Source organism: Lynx rufus, unplaced genomic scaffold, assembly GCF_022079265.1.
Source record: "Lynx rufus isolate CCGP_SWC_20201006 ecotype Redwood Valley unplaced genomic scaffold, mLynRuf1.p SCAF_15, whole genome shotgun sequence".
Taxonomy (NCBI): Eukaryota; Metazoa; Chordata; class Mammalia; order Carnivora; family Felidae; genus Lynx; species Lynx rufus.
The window spans coordinates 32,626,019-32,638,793 of record NW_025814829.1 but is presented as its reverse complement, the minus strand read 5'-3'; the positions used below and the strand labels follow the sequence as shown (position 1 = coordinate 32,638,793).

Genomic DNA, 12,775 nt, shown 5'->3' with positions numbered 1-12,775 from the left:
AATGGTTTAAATGATAAATGTTAAGTGTATTTTACCTCAAAAAAAGTGAAATACAATATTTTGGGGAAAAGAAAATGATGAGCAAACATACTAAAAGTCAAATGTTTTCCACAGACACTCAGATCTAAAAGAGAACAACCATGATTTCAGCAGAATATCATAAATGTAAAAACTGTCAATATATAATTATGTTTCATACTTGTATGTGAGGCCAAGAGGCCTCAAGCGTGGGTTCATCCTCTTCTGGATCAAAATCTGGATTATCACTTGGAGGAAGAGTACGGAAGATGTTAGCACTGATCTGTAAAGAAAATGAATTTAGATTTATACTCTTTGTTGTACAACTAAACAATGTAAAATGAAATATTTTAAAGATAACTTTAAGAAAAAAGTTGTGACTATAAGCCTAGTTCAAAACCTGTAAACCTCATCAAGATCTGAAGAAGTCAGGTATTTGTTTCTCTTTTTTCTATCCCATAACTATGACTTCTTCAAATGCCAACCTACTAAAGATTACAGATTACCTCTGGATTCCTCTTCCTTAAATTACAAGTTGTTCTTTCCCAAGTTTTGCTTAAACGGAAAAAAAAAAAAAGGGAGGAAGGGAATTCTGGGGAGAAAACCATGAAGTTCCTAAGTCTACCTATCCCTAACTTGATCCTTTTCATCTTTCTACAATTCCCTCTATATTCTAATCCAGCCATTTACTTACCTTACAATCCAAAAGAGTTTGATAAAAGATCTCCATTCTTATACATACACACAACACTAAGGAAGAGGGGTAGGAGGGCAGAATACCCTCAGTGCTATTACGGACATAGTTTATAATATCCCACTGGTGATTTAATGTATTTCATCTATTCTGAGCCTTTTTAATTTTTATTTATTTTTTAATGTTTATTTATTTTTGAGAGAGAGAGAGAGAGAGAGAGAGCACAAGCTGGGGAGGGGCAGAAAGAGAGCGACAGAGAATCCCAAGCAGGCGCTGCACTGTCAGTAGAGAGCATTATGCAGGGCTCGAACTCACAAACCATGAGATCATGACCTGAGCTGAAGTTGTACACTTAACCAACTTAGCCACCCAGGTGCCCCTGAGCCTTTTTTTTTTTTTTTAAACATATTAATCTCTCTAAAATCAGGATGCTGACTCTTCATTTCAGATTCAATGAAATACAATATTTAAAATTTCATCATTCACACTGTGTTAGCACCAAGGTAAACTAACACATCTTTGTTCTTTAGCAAAGGTTAGACTGTGGTGCTAATCTTTGAAGAATGATGAACAACTGAGAAACCACATGGTTTATTTAGCAAACACTTAAGGCCATACTATTAAGAAGTTGGTCACCTGAAATAAACTATCTGGGGAATAAAGGATGAGACAAGAGGTCATAGGTGGTGCAAATTTCCAACTATTCTTATGAAGTGGCATCTATGGTCAGCCAAATAACTGCTTACAGTCAATTACTATAACCGTAAGACTTAGAAAGTAATAACCTAGAATTTGATCTGCTAGAACTCAAAGCCAGTACATGAGGGCAGAATAGTTTGACAGATATCAATTTCACAAAGAATGGCATAAAGTCACAGATAAAACATGAAAAGGAAATATATCCCATTCAGAGGGCATAATTTGCCTTTGAGATCATACTTATTATTAGCAGTAAAAGAAAAAGTTAACTTTGCTGTGCCACCAATAAAATTAACTATATATAACAAATATACATAAGAGCTTTATAGGGCCAACAGCATGAGTTGGCGTCATGCTTGTCTAGAAATTAAGTACCCAGAAGTTAAAAAACAAAAAACAAAAAAAGAAAGAAAGAAAAACACACACACCTTTTTTCTTGGAGAAAGAAATTAAATCCCAGAATTTATTAGTATAGAATAAACTGACTCAAACATTTGAGTACTTCTGATATCTAAATATTTGAATACCTTCAATATTCAAGTCAATAACTTTAGGTAATCTTTATACCCAACATGGGGCTCGAACTCACAACCCCAAGATCAAAAGTTGCATGCTCTACCAACTGACCTAGCAGGCACCCAAGTCAGTAACTCTACAGAGATTAAAATAAAGTACCTTTTTCCAGGATTTTTAAAATTCCTGAATACAAACCATCTGATTTACCAATCATGGAAATACTGTTTTTTCCCCTGAACATATTTTAAATGATAAACACAAAACACAAAACAAAATGAGTTTATCAGTATTTAATACTTCTGTTTTCAAACTGTCACTTAATTTTTACAGTCTACTGAGAGTCTAGGAAGCAATCTGCATTTTGATTAATGTTCCTTGTATAGCTAATCTTTTAAAACTTCTTTAAGGAGCACTGGGTGTTGGATGTAAGCCAATTTGACAATAAATTATATTTTAAAAATAAAATAAAAAAATAAAAATAACATTAAAAAAACAAAAAAAAAACTTCTTTAAGGCTTTTCATTTTTGAAAAAAAAAAAAAAAACAAAAAAATCATCCCAAATTTTCTGGTGCAAATGCGATGAAAAAAAAAAACTCAGCTAGTATAACGGGGCCAAATTAAACTTTCCTACACATTTTGTTCTTCCCCCAGAACATATATTAGCCAAGGGGAAGGAAATGAAGACAACTACAAATTATACTTGTTATAACCTTCTATACCCTGGTAACATCTAAGCTTCAATTATGTATTTAGTGACTCTCTAATTACTCTGACTACATTTTTTGTATTTTGGTACTATGCACCAAAATACAAAAATCGCAAATCCTAAACAAACTTTACTGTTTGATGGAGAATAAGGTTGAATTATTAGTATCCTAAACAACCTTACCTTAATAAAGTTGGCAGTAATCTATTTTTCAGAGACTTCATAAACTTATGTTATTTACCTTTTTAAAGGTCCTGAGTTTTTATTAAAATTCAAGTGCTATAGAATCTATAAATATATTAAAATAGTCTAAATAAATACATTTTTTAAGACCTGACTCCTTTACCTACCCTGCTGAAATGTGGAGTCCAATAGTTTTTCATTGGTCTTCTCTCTCTGCACTTTAGGCATTCTCCCTTAGTGACAATTCAGCTCTATGACAATCACCTATCAATCTGTATAATCTTAAGCCTACGTTTCTCCTAAGCTCTGGATCTGCACTATGCAATATGACAGCCACCAGCCATTGAACTATTATAAGACAGCATCAGTGGAATGAATGGATAATCTTTCAAATGGACTATTTAAAAAACATTGAGTACACTGATTATTGTATATTTATTAAAAATCAGTCTCAGTAATTCATAATTACACCTCAGATCTTACTTGAATTTATAGAAATCTGAGGAACTTAAGTCTAGAAGGCTTACCATTTTTACTATATCAGAATACGCTGATTCAACAATTACACCGCGATTAGTTGAAACATACTCAACCAGTTCATTCAGTGTTGCCCTTTTAATTTCTTTGCTCTTCAAGTCTGAAACAGAGTCCATGAAATCAAACAGTATACAACACTGCTGCAACTTCTGACAGAAAAGCTCTTGTTGTTCATTGGAAGTGGCATCTATAAATAAAAATAAAGAAAAACTTAGAAATAACCTACTCAGAAATTACCTTTAATAAGCTTATTAATTTTATAGATGCTATTCACACACATAAAATAAAAAAACTTCTCTCAAGAATCTAGTGAAGAAAAAAAAAATCATGAGAAATTCACCCATCTAATCTCATCATTCATGCCAGAAACCAGGATCCACAATGGACTTTTCTTCCTCTCTTACTACCCATAATCAACCATTATATGTTATTGATTCTGTTTAACATATCTGGAATCTACCCTTTTTTTGGTCATTCTCACTGCCATTTTAATTATCCTCATCTTCCATCATCTAAATTACAGCAATGATATCCTAACTACTCCTCTTGCCGGGTCCCATAACTACTACAACTCCTGATTTACCTTCTAAACTACCTCAAAAGCTAAAAATTGTGCTAAACAGAAAATCAATCTGATCACACTCAATACTTTTCAATGATTCTCCAAAAATTACAAATTGAAACTCAAACTTGTGTACAAAATTCAGCTGCCTGTTGTCAACAATCAACTCTCAACACTTTGCAGCATGTAACCCTTTGGTTAAACCATATTCCCTCGACTTGTGAGATTTTACAATTTCCTTTGCCTGGAATGTCCTTTTCCCACATTCCCACCCTGGGAACCCTCCCCATTTATTAAGTTTCAGCAGAAACATATTCCCCTCAGAAACTCTAGGACACTAAAGCTAAACTGGTTAATCCCCTTTTACCCAAATGTATCTTAGGTTTGTACCTAAGTTACCTACTGTAACATTTTTTGTTCTATGTGGCAATTATGTTTTACATGTACAACATTCCTAGACTGCAAGGCCCCCAAAGACGGGAAACAAGTGTTATTTTTATCTCTATCTCTGTCTGTCCCTCTCCCCACACCCCACCTCCTCTTATATCTAGAACAGTATCTGGCACACAATAGGCATTCAGTAAATGTTTCTTGTTTTACTTTTTACTTATTTACAAAACTATGGACACATTATATTGATTTGAGTCTAACATATGTATTAAATCCTTTTGTTTCCAACATTAAAAAAACAACAAAATTTCAATTCTGAACTTTCACATCTGTAAACAAGGACCTTCAATTAGCTCAATTATTTAAGTTTCTTAATTAGGGGGATTAAATTAAAAAAAAAAACCTCATATGCACCTACTTAATATACTTAATTTGAAAAAGTAGAAGATGAGTAATACCTCTGCTTTTTGTAAGCTTCCCAATTACGCTAAACTTGTTAGATTGGGTATGTGTTACACACTAGAGAAGGGGTGATTATTTGAGCTGGAAGAATCCTTCTCAACTCATACTGTACAGGAAATCCCCATACGTTTTTTTAGTTTCTCAGTAATACCTTTATCTATTTGTAAAGATATCTATATCCTCATTGTATAACTTTATATCTGTTTTTAATTTTTTTAAATTATTTTTATTTATTTTTGAGAGGCAGAGAGAGACAGAGCGCAACCGGGGGAGGGCAGAGAGAGAGGGAGACACAGAATCCAAAGCAGGCTCCAGGCTCTGAGATGCCAGCACAGAGCCTGACGTGGGGCCCAAACTCACGAACTATGAGATCATGACCTGAGCTGAAGTCGGATGCTCAACCGACTGAGCCACCCAGGTGCCCCACTTTATATCTTTATTGTAACATATATTAGATCTTTATGTATAATTATACATAAAGATTATACATAAAGATTATACATAAAGATTCCCCATTATACTGATGGGGAATATAGGGAAATAGGTGTCGTACCTTTACAAGCTAACTCAGTTCTGACAGAGTTTTTAAAATATTTTTAAGCTATTTTTTCCTTTTAATACAAAAACTCATACAATATCCCATTTCACTATGTGGTCCAGCCCTAACTAATTCTCCTTTTCCTCCCACTACCAACTCAACGGGAAATCACTGCCTTTCTTGTTCCTCAAAGGCCATGTGTCTGCTCAAACTCTTCCCTACCTGATATACCTTACCAGATTTCCTCCCCTATGTTTCACTCACCCTCCAAGAATAAAATTAAATCTCACATTCTCCACAAAATTTCCCTTAGGTAGTAAGTAGGTCAGAACACAGTGATCCCTTCTCTGAACATCTACAGTACTCAGTCTCAATCATAGAGTTGAGTATGCATTATGTTTAAGTCTGTCTTTAATGAGTATTTCTTTTATCACCCACTGAAAGATTTCAGATTCCATAAGGGCAAGGATCATTCACTGAACAAGTTTTCTTTTTATTTCTTTTATATCATAGTGTAGGGTATATAAGAAGTCAACAAACATATATTTGATGCTTGAAAAAAACTCTTAAATTTGCGGAATAAAGACTATGCACTGAAAAACAGGCTACAGAATTAAGTTCAAAATTTCTGCTGGATATCAAAAGTGGTATCAATAAATTATTACATCATGTCTATGCTTAAGAATTTATAGTAATGACCATTTTTATCAACAACCTACCTTGATGGTGATTTAAATGGATTAAACGAGATAATGATCATGAAGTTGAGTGAATATATTTCAAAGTTGGAATAAAAAAGGAGAAGCCTCTGGCTAACATGTTAGAAGACACAAATGATTTTTAGGACTGGTAAATAGTAGTAGATTCAGGAATATGTTACAAAAAGAAGTTTCATTTTCTGGGCACCTAACTCATAAGAGTCTTCTCTACAGAAAAATTGGTGTTTTTCATAGCTTCTCCATTCAGTAATCCATTTCTTAACTTAAAGACTTATTTGAATTTATTTTTTCTTCTCCAGTGTTTTATCTCAGCATTACCTAATGCTTAGACGGGATAGGTCACATCTGGATCTTCCCAAACATTAGAATTATTTAGAAAAGTTAACATTTCAACTCCTTTGGCTCTGAGTTAAAATAGACATTTCCAGTCCTCAATTTTTTTTAAGTATTAGAGAAAAGAAAAATCCTTTCCCACCTAACCCTAATTTAACTTTCAAAACAGTCCTTAGTTCTGGGGCACCTGGGTGGCTCAGTTGGTTAAGGGTCCAACTTCGGCTCAGGTCATGATATCACGGTTCGTGGGTTCGAGCCCCACATCTGACTCTGTGCTGACAGCTCGGAGTCTGGAGCCTGCTTTAGATTCTGTGTCTCCCTCTCTCTCTCTGCCCCTCCCCCACTCATGCTCTGTTTCTCTCTCTCTCTCCTTCAAAAATAAACAAACATGTAAAAAAGATTTTTTTAAATAATAAAAACTTCTAACTTAGTTCTGAAAGTTAGAGATGACTTCCTGTCTTCAAGGGATTACAAACTGCTAGGTACATGACATGCAACATCTTTACGTAGATTAAAAACATTTTTATAATGGTTATCCTAGTAAGAAAAGATGATTACGGTTTTCATCAAGAAGCTATGAAATAGGGGCGCCTGGGTGGCTCAGTCGGTTAAGCGGCCGACTTCGGCTCAGGTCATGATCTCGCGGTTTGCGAGTTCGAGCCCCGCGTCGGGCTCTGTGCTGACAGCTCAGGGCCTGGAGCCTGTTTCAGATTCTGTGTCTCCCTCTCTCTGACCCTTCCCCGTTCATGCTCTGTCTCTCTCTGTCTCAAAAATAAATAAACGTTAAAAAAAAAAATTAAAAAAAAAAAAGAAGCTATGAAATATATTGTACTTGTTGATGTTTATTATGTCCCAACTCAGGTGTCTTTACAAAACACAATTTACACTGAATTTTCTCGTAAGAAAAAAAAGAAAAGCAGAAAATATATTTCAATAAGTTGAAAAAAGATCAGACTATATTCTGGCTATACTTCATAAATATGAATGACAACTTGTGAGAAAAAGAATGTGTAATAATTCTCTTTGCTAATGTAAAAAGTGCTGACAAAATCTATATTGGTGACTTTATACTTTAACTTCACCATTTATAAGAATGCTTCCAAATGAAGTCTGTTATACTCAATGATATTTCAGTTTGGCAATGTCTTAACATTTAGGCAGTAATGTCATGTATTGTTTGAACTTAGTTATTTTTACTGGGCTAATGTTAATTATCCATTCGCCATTTTCAATGTGGATAATGTCCATTCCGATTCCAATGGTGATAGTTTTTTTCCTTAGGATTCTCTACCTGCAATATTCACTGATGTCTTCTATGAGAATTTCACTTAGTGGTTTAAAAATAAAAACACCTGCAGAAACATACAAGTTCACAGGAAAAATTCAGAACACCTTAGAGTACTATGCCATACAGCAACTGGAATGGTAGATGCACACACTTAACTGTTACACATCATCCTGAGTACAACACAGTATTTGCTTAGTCAACTTGAAATTAATTACACAAGAGACCCCAAATTTTTGCTCCAGCAGTTTAAAGCAGGTCTTCTTGAAATAACAACATGTATCCATTTTTTTTTTTTAAATTTCATTTAGAGAGAGAGAGAAAGCGCAGCGAGCACACACAACCAGGGGAGGGACAGAGACAGGAGAGAGAATCCCAAGCAGGCTCCACACTGTCAGTGCAGAGCCCAATGGGGGGCTCAATATCACAAATGGTGAGATCATGACCTGAGCCAAAGTCAAGAGAAGTGCCCCTGACATGTATGTATTTCAAGTGGATTATTAATTTCTTCTAAAATTTGTAAATAAATCAGGAACAAATAAAGGATGAGTATTTAAGATCCTGGTGACTGCCATTTAAATGAAGAGAAAAACCAGTCCTATTCATAAATCTTTTAGTATATTTTGGTCTCCCTATTTACTTGGGAGCAATTCAGACTAGCAATTATTACCAGTAATTATTATCATAGTGTATCGCATTCAACAGTTTTAAATGCTTTAAGTCTTTAAATTGTCAAAGAAATTTGATTACAATTTAAAAATATTATGACCTAAAAAAATATTATGACCTACATTTATCTCTTCAAAAATATCAGAGAACTAAGGATTTCCTAAAAGTGCTCTTTACTAAGTCCCCAATAAAACAAGCTCTGCATGAAAATTATGTAAGATCTGGGGCGCCTGGGTGGCTCAGTTGGTTGAGCGTCCGACTTCAGCTCAGGTCACGATCTCGCGGTCCATGAGTTCGAGCCCCGCGTCGGGCTCTGGGCTGATGGCTCGGAGCCTGGAGCCTGCTTCCGATTCTGTGTCTCCCTCTCTCTCTGCCCCTCCCCCGTTCATGCTCTGTCTCTCTCTGTCTCAAAAATAAATAAAACGTTAAAAAAAATTAAAAAAAATAATTATGGAAGATATAAGAAAAACTGCACGAATCAAAGAATTATTTAAAAACAGATGTGCTTTTTGCCTTGAAAAATACATAATTGGTTTAAACTTGCCTGGAAGATGAGTTTTTCAAATGCATCTTAACTCTCTTCATTTTGTTATGACTGAAATTTGATCCCACTAAAAAATTTTCAGTACTGTAGAAGTCTTAGGCAGGAGAATCAACACAACTCTAGGGAAGGGAGGCATTTAATCTTTGAAGAATTATTAATACAACTTTGAAAACTCACAAAAGCCCTATCAGGTTTCCCTATTTATCTCTAAATGCTTAAGTTTTTTTCAACACCCAACATGAAGATGTATCTGACTCACACTTTAAGAAATGTTGCTCTAGGGGCACCTGGGTGGCTCCAACAGTTAAGCATTCGGCTCTGTGCTGACAGCTCAGAGCCTGCTTGGGATTCTCTTCCCCTCTTTCTCTGCCCCTCCCCCGCTCTTTTTCTCAAAATAAGGAAATAAATAAACTTAAAATAAAAAATCGGAAAAAAAAGAAATACTGCTCTAGAGAACTGTTTATCAAGGTGTGAATGGCAATCTACTGCTGGGTAGTAAGATCATTTTAGTGGGTCATGACTAGAATTTTAAAATATATATAAAATATCAATGTGTCTCAGTATGAGTACTGAGCAGTAAAGTAAAATGTGGTTTTTTTAAAGTTGATTTATTTTGAGAGAGACAGAGATAGCACGAGCGGGAGAGGGGCAGAAAGAGAAAAGCCCAAGCAGGCTCCATGTTGCCAGCATGGAGTCTGACACAGGGCTCAATCCCACAAACCATGAGATCATGACCTGAGCTGAAACCAAGAGTCAGACACTTAACCGACTGAGCCACCCAGGTGCCCCCTGTAAAATGTGTCTCTTATTATAGTTTGCAGTCAAAAAAGGTTTGAAAATGACTGCTTTACAACAAGTACTCTAAGAGGGAACACTACAAAGCATGTCCAAGATCACAAAATAAATCTGTAATGCAAACAGGATTCAAATCACCTAGAATGCAAGAAAAAGTACATATAAGACCACAGTCTTTGAAATATCTATCAACTGTTCCTCTAATAGCTATATTCTAAATCCTTACCCACTTACAGATTCACAATGTATATTAGTTAAAGATGGCAAATTTGTTTATCTCTTCCCTTTCATTCTAAAATAAGACTGGGGCACCTGGGTGGCTCAGTGGGTTTAGCCTCCGACTTCCGTTCAGGTCATGATCTCAGGGCTCTGGGTTGACAGCTCAGAGCTTGGAGTCTGCTTTGGATTCTGTGTCTCCCTCTCTCTCTGCCCTTCCCCCGCTCACACTTGCTCGCTCTCTCTCAAAAATAAACATTTTAAAAAATTGTTTAAATACGACTAAAAAAAACCCACAACAGAATATAGCTGTGTGTGTGTGTGTGTGTGTGTGTGTGTGTGTGTGTGTATGTGTGTAAACCCACAATAACAAAGAGAAAGAATGGGCCTTTAGGCAAAAGACTTCAACAAATTTCTGGAAAACTCAAAGTACATGAAGAAGTGGTAACTGACAAAACCAAAAAGCAGGAAGCCACATTCTAGAATAAACAGGGAATTACAGATAAGGTTCCCACAGAACTCTGGATTAGAAATACCTGGTGAAATAGAGGATGGGATTAAGACATGAGCTGAAAATAGGAGATTATATAAATCTGCATGTACTGAACAGTCTACCATCTCAATCCAAAAGTCAGTCAAGCATTCATGCTCCAGGCCACAAAAAAAAAAAAAAAAAAAAAAAAAAAAAGGGTGGGCAAAGCAACTCAATTGTCCCAGAGAAAAATTCTAGCTTTTACTAGTTAGTTCCCTGACCAATTACTCTAAACAAAAGCAGGCAGTGAGTGAACCTCCATCCAGCTTCTAAAGTGATTTTTTAAAATTCACTAATTTTAATAGAAAATAAAGGATCACCAGACATTCAAGTAAAGCCTTGAAACATGAAAGAAAACTAAATAAACAAAAAAAGACGCCAAGCAATGGGTTAATTTAGCATATCACTTTGAAATTTCAAATGCCCAGGAGAAAAGACTGAACGCTTTCAAATTGAAAAAAAAAAAAAAAAAGTTGGGGTGCCTGGGTGGGTCAGTTGGTTGAGCACCTGACTTCGGTTCAGGTCACGATCTCCAGGTTTGTGAGTTCCAGCCCCGCGATGGGCTCTGCTGACAGCTGGGAGCCTGGAGCCTGTTCTGTTTCCCTCTCTCAGCCCCTCCCTTGCTTACACTGCCTCTCTTTCTCTCTCAAAAATAAATTAAAAAAATTTTTTTAATTAACTCACAAAAGAACCAGAGACAGATATCCAAGATGATGCAAGAAGATAATGGGGCTATATCATTCAAATTCTAATGCCAATCTAGAACTGTGTTAACTAGCCAACAATCAATAAAGTATAAGGATTCAACAAAGGCATTTTCAGATATAAAAACACTTGGAAAACTTAGCACCCTCACAACCTTTCTTAAGAAATTACCTGAGGACATGATGCAGCAATAAAGGAAAAAGGGAAAAAATGGAATCCAGGAATAGGGGAAAACAATCCAGAAAAGCAATTAAGTCCTAGAGAGCAACTGAGCCATTCAGAACAGGAGGAATAAAGCCCTATGAGAGTTATGCCTACAGGAAGATCAACAGGATATCATATTGCATGGAAAACTGAAGAAAAACTTAAGAGTATGTTGAAAGTACAAGGAAAGAAAAAGAGACACAATTAGAAACTCCAGTTTCTAAATACTAAAAAAAAACTATATAAGGAAATGTAATTACATTATGTGGCTCTGAAGCCTATATAGTCAACAACATAAGCCTTCACTCACTTTCAACTTTAAGAATTACAATTTACAAAAATCTTAACTGTGGTACAGAAAATGTTACCAACCTTAAAAATGTAATAATGTAAAGATGACTAAGGTTGAGGGTGAAAGAAAAGGAGGAGAAAGTGAGTGGCACCACCTTTCCAACTTCATTTCCCATTACGCCCGCTTTTATATCCCATGTTCCATTTATAATGATACCTGAAGTTTCCTGTTTTACGTGCACTGGTTGGAATGGATTCTACCATTCTCATTCTTCATCCTCTTCAGAAGCAAATACAGTCAGTGCTTACCTAAACACTAACCAATGAGAAAAAACTTTAGCCAAAGGATTTCAAGTCTACCGGAACCATCAAACACGACTATCTCCCCTGCTATGAGAGAACTAAGATATTTTTGCCTAATACCATTATTTATAAAACTTCCTTTGTTCTAATTTCATGCTTAGCAAGTGTAGTAGTTTTAAATTTTGTCCACAGGGGCGCCTGGGTGGCTCAGTCGGTTGAGCGTCCGACTTCGGCTCAGGTCGTGATCTCATGGTCCGTGAGTTCGAGCCCCGCGTCAGGCTCTGTGCGGACAGCTCAGAGCCTGGAGCCTGCTTCGGATTCTGTGTCTCCCTCTCTCTGACCCTCCCCTGTTCATGCTCTGTCTCTCTCTGTCTCAAAAATAAATAAAAACGTTAAAAAAAATTAAAAAAAAATTTTTGTCCACAAATTATCTAACACCCCTCTCTTCAAAACGTGTTTATTTCTCCTATGAAATGTGGGCTAGACTTAGTCACTTGCTTCTAGGGAACAGTCTCAGTACTGCAGAAGTGAAGCTACGTGACTTCCAACTAAAGGCCATAAAAGTGAGACTATGTAACTTCTATGACTGGTTCTTTCTAAAAAGAATCAGAGTCACAAGAGGTCTCATGTTTCACAGTATAAACTATTTGAGAAAAATAATGCCTATGTAGTTGGGTATATACTCTGGTTGATTACACTAATTCGTCTGATATTAGCAAACTCTGTAAAAATTTTTTGAAGACTAAATTAGAATCTTTAAGAAAATGTGGTGAGAAAGTTTTAACTATACTCTTTAGTGTCAGTTTGTAAAACTTATTTAGGAAAACTGTACCACTAAATTATACACAGTACAAATGTAAATTAGCCAAGTTC

General features: G+C 35.7%; 1 protein-coding gene across 1 annotated transcript in view; it reads right to left on the bottom strand.

Annotated features, from left to right (window-relative positions):
• PPP2R5A (protein phosphatase 2 regulatory subunit B'alpha) overlaps nucleotides 1-12,775 on the bottom strand; it is a 65,972-nt gene that overhangs the window by 29,123 nt on the left and 24,074 nt on the right. The window contains exons 2-3 of the mRNA XM_047076809.1: nucleotides 3,345-3,541; nucleotides 200-301 (exon numbers count right to left, since the gene is read on the bottom strand). Coding sequence (XP_046932765.1) covers nucleotides 200-301; nucleotides 3,345-3,541 — 299 coding nt within the window. The remainder of the gene's footprint in view (nucleotides 1-199; nucleotides 302-3,344; nucleotides 3,542-12,775) is intronic.